General features: G+C 38.1%; 1 protein-coding gene across 1 annotated transcript in view; it reads left to right on the top strand.

The window, feature by feature from the left end:
- Window positions 1-13,239, top strand: part of MALRD1 (MAM and LDL receptor class A domain containing 1) — a 438,556-nt gene that overhangs the window by 80,207 nt on the left and 345,110 nt on the right. The window contains 2 exon segments of the mRNA XM_030549280.1: window positions 11,250-11,402; window positions 11,549-11,654. Coding sequence (XP_030405140.1) covers window positions 11,250-11,402; window positions 11,549-11,654 — 259 coding nt within the window.

The following is a 13,239-nucleotide window of genomic DNA, read 5'->3' as shown; positions in this document are numbered from 1 at the left end:
CCACTGAAATCAGTGGCAAAACTCCCTTTGACTTTGGCGGTGCAGGATCCAGCCCTTTTTAAGAGCAAATGCATGCTTTTTTTCTTAATCACATTTTATTAAAAATTGTTTTTTAATTCTTCAGACTATTTATTTGGAAGAGATTCCCCCCATATCAACTACATATTATCCCTAATAATCCTCATGTCACATTCCAAGTATTTTGCATGCAGAACTTTATAAGTTCTGAATATGACAAGGACTGACATTTGAAGATAAAAATGAGAAGGGGACAGGATGGTCCTCTGATTAAAACACAAGGCAAGAAACAAACTGAGAAGCTGAGCTCTGGTTCTAGCTCTGCCAAAGAACTCCCAGATGACCTCTGGCATGCTGCTTGACAACTTTATGCCTTAGTTTCCCTCCCTGCAAATAGAAATAAGAATACTTATTTACCTTAGAAGGGTATTGTGAGGATAAATGCATTAATGTTTAAGTGCTTTGAGGTCTTTGGGTGGAAGCACTATGTAATAGCCAAGTTTCATTATGTTTTATTGTTATACTGTGGCAACATTCAGGAATGAAAACATGCAATACATAGAATCATAGAATCATAGAATATCAGGGTTGGAAGGGACCTCAGGAGGTCATCTAGTCCAACCCCCTAGTTCATTACCTGCATAACTTTTGTGATACACAGTATGTTTTTTCCATAGAACTGTCTGTCACTATTCCAAAGATTAATTTCTCTCAGTGAAAATAAATTTCTTTTTTTCTTGTCAACTGTTGGGAATAGGCCACTTCCACCTTAATTGAATTGGTCTCCTTAGCAGTGACCCCCCCCCACTTGGTAAGGCAACTCCCATCTTTTCATGTGCCGTAATATACTGTATTTTTCACTCCATGCATCTGATGAAATGGGTTTTAACCCACAATAGCTTATGCTCAAATAAATTTGTTAGTCTCTAAGGTGCCACAAGGACTCCTCATTGTTCTTGCTGATACAGACTAACACGGCTACCACTCTGAAACCTTCTGGACCAGAGGTTCTCAACTTTTTTTATTTCTGAAGCCTCCTCAACATGCTATAAAAACTCCATGGTCCACCTGTGCCATAATAACTGATTTTCTGATATAAAAAACAGGGCTGGTGTTACAGGAAGCAAACAGGCAATTGCCTGGGGCCCATGCCACAGGGGCCCCCGTGAAGCTACATTGCTCAGGCTTCAGTCCCGGGTGATGGGGCTCAAGGCTTGGGCTTCAGCCCCATGTGGTGGGACTTCGGCTTTCTGCCCTGGGCCCCAGTGAGTCAAATGCTGGCCCTGCTTGGAGGCCCTCCTGAAACCTGCTTGAGGTCCCCTAGGAGGCCCTGAACCCCTGTTCTAGACTCTTTAAGGCCTTTTTCCCCCGACGGGTTGCCCTGATTTTAAACTTTTCACTCTCTCAAAACATTCTTAGTGTTTATTTCCTCTGTATCTAAATTTCAAATGCTCTTTATACACATCTCAATCATATTTTGGTAATTTATTTTTCTTTTAATTAACAGGACTGATTTTCCATAGATTTCCATGCAGCTGAAAATCTTTCAGCTTTGTTGCACTCTTCTGTAGTTTTTTCCAAGTTGGATTAAAATATGTTATAAAATATTATGAGCTGAGTGAATAACTGTTGTGTGTGTGGGGGGGGGGGAGGTTGTTTGGTTTTTGGGTTTTTTTGTTTGGTGGCCAAACCAAAAAAAAAAAAAAAATCTCAAAAAAGTCAGTTTTTGCTTTGTTCCCCCCACACTCACACTTTTCAAGAAAAGTAATTTCTAAACAAAAAGTTGGAAAGTGTTGCTTTTTTTATCAATTCACCAACAAATAAAAAATAAATTCATTTTGGGTCAATCCAGAGTTGTATATTTTTGGCAAATAAACTATTTGTTTGAAAAAAATTGCCCAAGGCTATATAATATGTAATGAAAATAACAACAAAATACCATCAATTGAAATCTAAGAATATTTATCCCTAAGGCAGGGTGAGAATGTATAAGACTCTCACGCAAAACTATGCAGACAACTGATTTTTTTTTGTTTTGTTTGATGGCTGAATTGAAAATTTGGGAAAAAAATTGTTTCGGGTTGACACAAAATTAATTTTTTTAGATAACATTGTGAACTCAAAAAAATCAAGACAGAAAATTGTGTGAGGTCAAATGAGACATTGTCTTCAATCTGAAACTAATGTTTTGTTTCCCTTCTGAGGTTTTGAACCTTTTTTTAGTATAACTGAAGTAAAATTTGAAATTAAAGGTAATGTATATTTAAAAAATCAAAACGTTTTGTTTTTAATAATATCAATTTTGAAAAATTTTTAACCAGAACAGATCTCATGAATTTGTGTCAACTTTGCCAAAGTTTCATCTGACCTGAATCTACATTTTTTCATCCAAAAAAATTTGCCTAGCATTACTTGTGTGGACATTAAAATGCTTACAAAATGTAACCTTCTGCCACCATACTGTATTATTTATTTGTGTTGTGATAGCATCTAGAGGTCTCCGTTTAGAATCCTCACCAAGTAGTATATTTAGAAAAGTGATCTATCACATTTATGTGTGTCTTCTGTAACACCAGTATATACTGTCAGTGCCAAAACCTGCATTGTATGTTTTGGAAGAAATCTAAAGACTTTCTTTTCCAATCTAATGACGATGATGGCCTAATTGATAAGACATGAGACTGAGAGTCAGGAAACCTCAGTTCTATTACTGACCTGATGTGTGACCTTGCGCAAGTCATTTCACTTCTGTGTGTCCCACCTTTTACCTGTTTTGTCTATTTATACTATAAGATCTCTGGGAAGGGACTGTCTCTTGGTGTGTGTTTGTACAACAGCAATTTGGTCTCAGGTCTCACAATGTTTGTTGTTTTTCTTAAATCCCAGCTCTCAGAGTTATTCTATTATGTGAGAATCTTTGTTTACATTTAAACAAAAACTAAAAAATGTCTAGCCTCGTGTTTGCAGAGAAACACATGAAAATGTGAACCAGAAAAGCTAAAAAAAAACCCCAAACCAAAGCAAAAAACAAAAACCGAAGGCAAATAAAGAGCCCCACTTTTTTTTTTTAAAAAACCACATGATTTTTATGCCCATCTCATGAGTTTTTAGTTCTAAGGTCTGTTGACATTGAAATATTGAATAGCTGCTCAGTAAATGAGCACTATCTATGCTACGCATTCAATGAGATGGGGTCTTGTGGAAAAAATAGAATATGATCATGTAATTAACATGTTAATTAAACTGTATCACAATACATACAGACAAGACATACAGTAAAAAGAAATATTTACCTAGTATATTTAGCCTGTTACAGCGTAAAGTCAGAACTGCATCTCTAGATGGCAGTGTTAGTTTTACAAATTATTTTTCTCTTCTGATTTTGCCTGTCTTGAATGAGAAATTCTTCCTTCATTAAACAAGGCAAATATACCTATGTGCTGTGCCTAGCAAACTGTCATGTCTGTCTATTCTTAAAATAAGCCTGTCATGCTGGCTGGAGTGGATTACCACTGTGAGTGCCTGCCTCAGGGCAGACTGTCAGAAAGCAGGACAGATGCCCCAAACTGGTGGTGTGTTCTACAATTAGATTTCACCAAGCCAGTAACAAATGTGAAGTCCTGTATCACTATACCAGTCTTACCATGGAGTTAGAGAGTCCTCTTCAACTCTCCAGCCTATCTTGCCACTCAGACAAATTGAACTTTGTGATAATGGTCACTTAAACCAAAAATCACACTACATCAGGTTTCTCCCAGTCCCAAGAGACCAGTCACTTGCCCCAGATCAATTTGTACTCCAGATCACACACCAAGACAGCGCTGGCAGCCATTTCTGTAGTAAACTAACCAAAGGTTTACTAGTTAAGAAAAAGAATAAGAGTTATTGAGAGGTGAAAGCATGTAAAATATATGTATAAGTGAATCACAGTTTGTAACTCCAAATGGTGGCTGTGATGTAATAAACTGCCAATTTCCTTAAAATCTTTCAGGGCTACCCAGAATAAATCTGGGGGATTTCTGTCTTCTCATTCAATTATTCTGCCCTTTTAGAATCCAAACAATCCAGAAATAAAGCATCTTTCTTTGAATCCATATTTAGATCTTTTCAGAGAAGACAAGCTGACAGCCTCTCTATCCACTTGGGCTTTTCCTTTGATGATGATGATGGGCAAGGAATGCACTTTGCACCTCTGACCTCAGGTCATCACCTCGATGGACATTTGCTTTGGAATTAGCACCTTTTCTGAAAAAGTCCTTCATTGGCATTCTCCAAGGCTTCTGTGATGTCTGATGAGTTATTTAGTTACAGAGCTACAGACAGTGTAAATGTTTACTATTACATTATAACAGGAATAGGTGAGTGAAAACAATGCATGTGTCAAAGTTTCTTTCCCCACTCTGAACTTTAGGGTATAGATGTGGGGACCTGCATGGACACTTCTAAGCCTAATTACTAGCTTAGCTCTGGTATACTGTCATCACCCAGAATTCCAGTGTCTGGGGCACTCTCTGTTCCCCCATTTTGTCCCCTCCCTGGGTTGCCTTGAGGGACTTCACCAATTCCCTGGTGAACACAGATCCAAACCCTTGGATCTTAAAACAAGGAGAAATTTACCATCCCCCTCCTTTCCCCCCACCAATCCCTGGTGAGTCCAGATTCAATCCTCTTGGATCTTAACACAAGGAAAAATCAATCAGGTTCTTAAAAAGAAAGCTTTTAATTAAAGAAAGAAAAGGTAAAAATTATCTCTGTAAAATCAGGATGGAAGATGCTTTACAGGGTAATCAGATTCCTATAGCCCAGAGGGACCCCTTATAGCCTTAGGTTCTAAGTTACAGCAAACAGAGGTAAAATCCTTCCAGCAAAAAGACACATTTACAAGTTGAGAAAACAAACGTAAGACTAATATGCCTTGCCTGGCTAATTACTTACAAGTTTGAAACATGAGAGACTGATTCAGAAAGATTTGGAGAGCCTGGATTGATGTCCCGTCCCTCTTAGTCCCAAGAGCGAACAACAACACAAAGAGCACAAACAAAAGACTTCCCTCCACCAAGATTTGAAAGTATCTTGTCCCCCTATTGGTTCTCTGGTCAGGTGTCAGCCAGGTTTACTGATCTTCTTAACCCTTTACAGGTAAAAGAGACATTAACCCAAACATTAACTATCTGTTTATGACAGCATGTAACATCCCATTCCTTTTGTGAAGTTTAAACATCCAAAACACTAATTGCTTTGATCTATACTAATACACAAGTGAATTGACCTGAAAACACTCTGATATTACCTGGTCTGCTACTGTCACAAAGACCACGTGATTGAAATCACAGCTAGTTCTATTACACGGCTGTTGTAACAGATTTCCCTAGACCCACTGACTGGTGGAATGGAAAGCAAAAGAAAAAGTGTTTGGGAGCATTGTGCTATATCAGCATTAAAGGATTGCTGAATTTAAAGACAATGTGGTTGTATTTACATGAACACCCCACACTTACGTACTATTTTGCTTTAGTAGATAGACCCCTAAGCATAGTTTAAATTTAGTTTATATTTTTAAAAAGGTTCTAGTCTAGGTTCGGGACTCCTGTAGTTGACACTGTGCTGCTCGGTGTTACAAATGGATTCCTTGTGGCTTTACTTATTTTGCTTGCTAGTGTATCTAAAGCTAAACATTCATCACATGCTCCCAAAAGTGTAGGTTTGAGATGAGGAATTAGCAAATTTCAATAAATGACTTCTTGGGGAAGAGGTAGTCTTCCACTTGTTTGACAATAGTATGCAGTCTCTCCTCATAAAGGATCCAGTTGCGTAAAGCACTTAAGCATGTGAATTTGACTCATTTGACTAATTGATTTCACTCTTCAGAAACCACAGTGAACCAAAGTAGAGTAAGTGAGGGTTCCTTAGGAGCCTGAGTTGGCCAAACCATCTGACCTTCAAATATAGTTTTGCTTGTATCTGGTTTATATTTAAGGCACTGTTTTGTTACTGTTGTTTGAAATATTGCAGTTTGTCCATACCTAATATAAGCATTAATCTTTTTATTCTAGAAATTAGGCTGGTATTACTACAAGACTAATCTTACATTGAATTTTAGAATCTGTTGTGCAATCAAGAAGTGGCACACATGAGAGGAATAGTGTATATGAGAATACAGACCTTATATAAATGTTATTTATTTTTATTTTAAATTGGATCTGTCTTGATAAAGCTTTTAAAGTAACTTTTCTCTATCAAGATGGATATTACCAAAAATAAGATGATTTATGGCCTAGTTGCTAAATTAAAAAAAATACCATAAATTGTTATGTTTGCAAGGGAAATGGTGACTTTGGGTCATAAAATGTTGAAATGTATCTTTAATCTTCTGATGGATGAATGTTGAGGGGCTGTTGGTTGCTAGAGTGTCTTCAATTGTTTTTTTTTTAAATAAGATTTTAGTTCACACTTTCATAAACTGGTGAAATAATGTCATCTCAAGACCTTTTCACCTGACTGAGGCCATGACAGCTACTTCACAAATGTTCTCTGCTCTGTATTTTTTATATTTTTGGGGATGCGGATGTCTCTAAATTTTTTTTTTAATTGCTGGCTTAAGCAGGACTTTCCCAAAATTGACATTAGCTAAGGATAACTTAACTCGATTCTGATTAGAGTAGTTTGCATGGCTCCAAGATAGGCCTTGCAAGTGATTTGTCCAATGCCTTGTAGGGAGCTGTGGAAGGCAGAGTAAACAAAGTTTGCAAACTGTAAGAATCAACAGTGAGACCAAGAAACCTCACCTTTCAGGTCAACAAACCACCCGAGGGAAGACTGACACTCCTGAAACCCTAAAGCTAGCTACCTTTCCGAGAGGCAGTCAAGACATCAACAAACAGGCTACACTCGTCTTTGAGCGGTCTTTCTTCAGCCAAAGAAAGCCCACTAATAAGAAGTGCCGCTCCAGCAAGATCACCCTCTGGTTCATTGTCTGCAGTTCCAGCTAGAGCTGGGGAAAATGTTTTTCCCATTGGATGAAAATTTTCAAGATTTCAAATATTTTCCCATTTCATATCAGGACAAAAAGCAAGATCTTTAAAATTTTTCACAAAAAGGTGGAGAGAGAATGAGTAGTTAAGAGCCTTGCCTGGTAGTTAAGAGCATTCGTCTGGGATGTGGGAGACCAAGGTTCAAGTTCCTGCTCTGAATCAGGCAGAATAGAGACTTGAATCTATATCTTCCACTGCCCAGCTGATTGTTCTAACCTCCAGTCTATTATTTATTCCGAAGTGGGGTTCTTTCCCAACGAAAAAATCACTGCATCAAAACATTCCTATCCAACTCTATTTCCAGCTTCTATGCCAGGTCAATCCAGAAGACTTCCTTCTTATCTTTAGTATCTTATTTTTCCTTTTTCTACTTCTGTCTTTTTGTTTTTATTCACTTAGAGACATACCAGCCTTCTTATTCTTTAACTTTAGGATGCAAAAGTGCAGTTGTATGTGTGCATGCATTTGAGCAGCAGTGAAGTCCATACAAGGAAAGTGCCAGAAAAAAGGTCCTCCAGTTTAAACCGCCCTAACAATAATCTTATAAAATATTCAGTAAAATGGGTTCTGTATTTTGTGTTTGAGACCTAGGAAACTGAAAGCTCTCAACTGTAAACTGCCAAAGAAGAGTCACCAAACTTCCACTTATCGGTGTTCTCTTAAAATCTGGATTGTAATCATCTGAGGGGGAGAGGAGGGAGAAAGGGTTAGCTACCACACTAGAATTGAAATCTAATGAGGAAACTTTAAAATTGGCTTTGAGGTTGTAGTTAAACATGAGATAATTTGATTTCAATGTCAAAATATTTAACCAGCTCCAGGTTGCAGATTTGATTGACATGGATAAAACTCTATAGTTGAAGTTTGTAACCAACCAGATAGGTACTTTCTCAGATTCCTTTTTAGAGTTTATATGGATTAATTATTGGTTATATTGATTTGATTACTTTACTAATTGGATAATTTAATTCCAGTGCAACACTGATGCTAACCTGTTGATTTGTTTTTGATTTGATAGTTGCAATGCTTTACTTTTCATTTAGTATTACCAACAGTAGGTTAGCGGAAGTGATTTTTTTCTTTATCTTTATTTAATATTTTTAATAATTTACAAAACTGATACTGAGACACATTTCATTCAATAAACAACATGGGTCCAGAACCTTGGAGAAACTGGTTAGGTACCAGCCGGTCAACCTAAAAGGCCACAGGATGGCATTATCATTAGTAGTAGTAGTACTGTAGTGCCTAGGAGTTCTGGTAATAAACCAGGAGCCCATTATGCTAGATGCATACATGTACGGTTCCTGCGTCAAGGAGTTTACAATCTGAGTATGCAAAAAGAAACAACAGATGGATCCAGACTGAGGAGTACAAGTAAACAATGAGATAATAGTGGTCAGCTTGATAGGCAGCAGTGTTTACACACCGACAGCCTAACCTTTGTTTTCTTCACTTAAATTACAACTTCAGATAACCAAACTATTTTGGACCTTTAAAGGTTTGGTTTGAGTTTTAGCTGAAAGTTTGAGTCAGTTCTTATTCTAAGTATATTCGTGCATTCCTAAATTGAATGCATGGTCTACTGCAGGGGTTCTCAAACTGGGGGTTGGGGGTTGCGAGGTTATTACATGGGGGGTCACGAGCTGTCAAGCTCCACCTCAAACCCCACTTTGCCTCCAGTATTTATAATGGTGTTAAATATATTTAAAAGCGTTTTTAATTTATAACGGGGGTGGCACTCAGAGGCCTGCTGTGTGAAAGGGGTCACCAGTAAAAAAAAAGTTTGAGAGCTACTGGTCTACTGCTTCCTTTCTTTTATGTTCCATCTCTTCACTCTTGCATGCAAGTCATCTGGGCTTGGAGACTTGGCTGGTTTAGCTTCTTTATTTAGTACTTTTGGTGTAAAACCTGTGTCAGAAGTTTGTTTTTTTCTTTGCTGCTGCTCCCTTGGAATACAGAACATGGATTCATATTTTTCCTGCAGGCTCTGGTGAGCAAAAACTAAAGGAGAAATAGTTTTCCTTGCCTATCTGTTGCTTCAATGCACCTACAGTCAGCTCCACCAAATCGTGGCTCCTTATAGATTTGCAAAATTCTTTGTCGTCTTGTCATTTTTCATCAAGATTTTCTTAATCATTCTCTTCTTTGTCATCTATGCTATACCTGCTTTTGGCGTCAACAGCACTGTTGATTTATATATCCCATATGAACTTATATTTTCCTTGATCACACCCTCAATTTCCTTGTTGTTTTTCATTTCTAGGGTATTTATTTCTCAGTGGCATTCATCATGAAATATTTTATCTAATACACTCTACTTAATAGCCCCAAAATTAGCTCTTCACCCCCAATGGCGAAATGTTACATAAGCCTTTAAAATATGTGTCAAAGATTCTAATCAATCTCTTATGGAAATACCATATACAGTCAATAATTCTTCATTATTAAAAATAAAAATGGTATTTAAAACATATGATTAAGCTTGAAAATGATGGACAACATAAAACGGTGCAGAAAAAAGATAGAAATAATATTAGGTTAATTTATTTAGGATATCTGAAGTTTTCTATATCCTCAGTTTTCAGGATTCAGCATTTTAATGCCCATAAATGATTGTTTATTGCTGTAAATTAACAACACCTTTTCCAAGGGACTTGGATAAATTTGAGTTTAAAATGTACATTAACTTCTGTGTTGTGATCAGATGCAATTGAGTTTTTTATAGCCAGAAAAGCTATGGCATAAGTGTGCTACTTGCTGAAGTTTCAGATATTCTTTGAGGAGAATGTGAGTGATGCTTAGGTTACCATGGCTGTCCACAGTTTTATTAAATCCATTTTATATGAATAAATAATAAATCTCTGTATAAAATAACTACTCAAACAATTCTCTTTTAAACTCTCTTTTATAAAAAGAATGTATATATTGCAGGAATAAAATACCATTAAATTTGATCAATTATATTTAAGAGAGTGGAGTCTGTTATTTTCTCTTTTTTTTGTGTCAGATATTTGTCAAGATTTCAGTAATTTGCCTCAACACTTCCCATTTATCCTGTCATCTTTTCATTTGCTTGAATATCTAGATATACTTTATATAGCATTACACACATTTTCTTAAATTTTTACTTTTCCTTTAAATTAACCCCTCTGTCTTATCATTTTGGGGATGCAGCAAATGTATTTTCACACTTAACTCTGGGGGGGCTGGGCTGAGGATACTGTGGGTGCTGGGGAGGGTGGCCTGGGACCCCCACTGGTGCTGGGGAGTGGTCAGCAGCACATGGCCCAGGCCCCCCATTGGTGCTGGGGGGAGTGCGGGCAGCAGGCTCCCTACCTGGCTCCAATCAGCATGTCTCTTCAGCTCCAAGGGGGAGGGGCGGCCAGGGAGGCTCTGTGTGCTGCTCCTGCCACAAGCTCCGCCTCTGCGGCTACCATTGGATGGAAACCGCAGCCAATGGGAGATGTGAGCGTGGCGCCTGTAGGGACGGGCAGTGCACGGAGCCCCCTGGCCCCTCCGCCTAGGAGCTGCAGAGACATGCTGGTCTGAGCCAGATAGGGAGCTGGTTGCAGGGACATGCTGGTGGGAGCCAGGGAGTGCACCCCACCCCCAGGTAAGCCCTTGAGCCAGCACTGGCTGCTGCAGAAATTACAGAGATCACGGAAAGATTCAGAATCCGTGACATCCGTGACTAAATAGTAGTCTTACTTATGATACTTGATAATGATAAGGTAGCTCTTACTAGTAATTGAAGCATTGAGTGGGATTTGGAAGATCTGGGTTCAATTCCTGTTTCTGACATAGACTTTGTATGAGATCTTGAATCTTTTCATGCCTCCGTTCCTAATCTGTAAAAAGAGGATAATATTACTTCCACTTTTTGCCTCTCTTTTTTATTTAGACTACAAATCGTACAATGTGCATGCACATGTGCATAGTGCCTGGCCCAGTGAAGGCCTGAGCCTTGCTGATGACTATGTGCTACTGTAATTTAAATAAATAATATAAATTCACCTACTCTCATACCCTGTAACCCACCTGTCTTTTTCCTGGACATCTGCCTGGCACATTGTAGAAATGTTTTGTTTTTGAGCCTTGTTCTTTCACTTACATTTTGGAAAGTTTTTCCACAGTCTAGTTAGGTGGTGGTGGTGATGTTCAGAGATACAAAGTGATATATCTCTTTCAATATTTCAGCTGCTACATGTGACTTTGAAACAGACTGCTGTGGCTGGGTTGAGACTGTTAGTGCAGATGGATTTAACTGGGTAAGAAGCTCCAGAAGTGCACTTCCATCTGCTTTTCAGAAACAAGCCCCACCAGAGGATCATACCTATAACAAATCTGAAGGTAAGACATAAATAGATCCTTGATGCAGATACACATACACTGAACTGCCTGCCATTAAATCAGGGGCAATCACCCATGCTGAAATCTTCTGCATTAAACTGGCTCTGTGTATGAAAAGTTCTTTTCTATTTTTTTTTCCCAAACAGGTCATTTTATGTTCATTCTGAGAAGCAGCAGCAGCATTTCACAGGTTGCTCAAATACGAAGCCCCAAGTTCAACCAGGCTGGATCAGGTTGCACAGTGTCCTTCTGGTATGAATTAAGTTTTATTTTAAATTTGTGGAACATCTGACATTGCTTCTGTTGGACTGAAATTAAGGTTAGAATTTCCAGTAGTGTACGTCTCCCTCGGCAATATTTATTGCCTCCTTTTACTCTTTAGTCGCACAGGCTTTGTTGTAACCACTAAGCAACAATAAGCTGAAGCATTTGGAAAACCAGACCTGAGACACAGGATGGTTTTAGTTTTTGATCTTTAAGACATAATCCTTTAAAATGTTTTTCTCCCCGGAGTACACAGAAATCCGATGATGATTCCAATAATACATTTCTACTAAGGATGGGTCAATCTCAAAATGTTAAGGAGGTTAGTTTGGAATAGCTAACCATACAAAAAGCTAGTGGTTCATCAAGGCCTCTGGGAGATTCTAAATCAGGCTGCAAATCTCAGAAGGACAGCCTTTATCAAATTATTTAGTGAACAAAAAAAAAAGTTAAATGCAGGATGGTGGGGAAAGTTAACCAAGATTTGTGTGTTAAACTTCATTTAAAAATAAAGTGCTTATTTTTAAATGAACCAGTTTGTCGTTCCTGAAATTTTGTTCAGTGAAAAAATTCAGAATTGGTTTTCTGAAGAAAGAATCCATTGGAAATGACCTCATCTCTCTTATCATCAAAGAGTGTTACTGTCGTCAATGGGAGACAAGTCTGTTTAGTGGTTAGATTATGAGACTGGAGGTCAAAAGTTCTGGTCTTATTCTCAGTTCTGGCACTGACTTGCTGTGTCACTGTTGGACCAGTCACATGATTTGTTTCTCTATATGTAAGAGGGATATAGTAATACTAAATTCATGGGGCTGTCGTAAGCATTAATGTTTGTACAGTGCTTTGAGATCGTTAGATGAAGTGCAAAGTGCCATTAATAATTATGGTGAAAGGAAGACATGTTCAGAGAATCATAGAATATCAGGGTTGGAAGGGACCTCAAGAGGTCATCTAGTTCAACCCCCTGCTCAAAGCAGGACCAATTCCCAACTAAATCATATCAGCCAGGGCTTTGTCAAGCTTGACCTTAAAAACCTCTAAGGAAGGAGATTCCACCACCTCCCTAAGTAACCCATTCCAGTCCTTCACCACCCTCCTAGTGAAAAAGTTTTTCCTAATATCCAACCTAAACCTCCCCCACTGAAACTTGAGACCATTACTCCTCGTTCTGTCATCTGGTACCACTGAGAACAGTCTAGGTCCATCCTCCTTGGAACCCCCTTTCAAGTAGTTGAAAGAAACGATCAAATCCCCTCATTCTTCTCTTCTGCAGACTAAATAATCCCAGTTCTTGGATACATCAGATGTTTTGCTTTTCTTTAATGAAACTTTAAATTTATCTGTTGACTTACATTCATACAATTAATATTTTGCCTGTGTGTTGTGTTAATTGCTTACTATGAAGGAGAATTTCTCTGTACAGTTGTGGATTCTAACTTAATTAAGAATCCTTCCTCCATCATAGTCTTAACTTGTTCAGAAGTGTCCATGATTCATATATCAGCCATGTCTGCCAGAGCAGATAAACTAATATAGCTATGATATGACAATGAGATCACATACAGAATGGTAT

The sequence above is a fragment of the Gopherus evgoodei genome, chromosome 2, assembly GCF_007399415.2.
Source record: "Gopherus evgoodei ecotype Sinaloan lineage chromosome 2, rGopEvg1_v1.p, whole genome shotgun sequence".
Taxonomy (NCBI): domain Eukaryota; kingdom Metazoa; phylum Chordata; order Testudines; family Testudinidae; genus Gopherus; species Gopherus evgoodei.
Note: the sequence above shows the minus strand (reverse complement) of the source record. Positions and strands in the feature narration are given on the sequence as shown.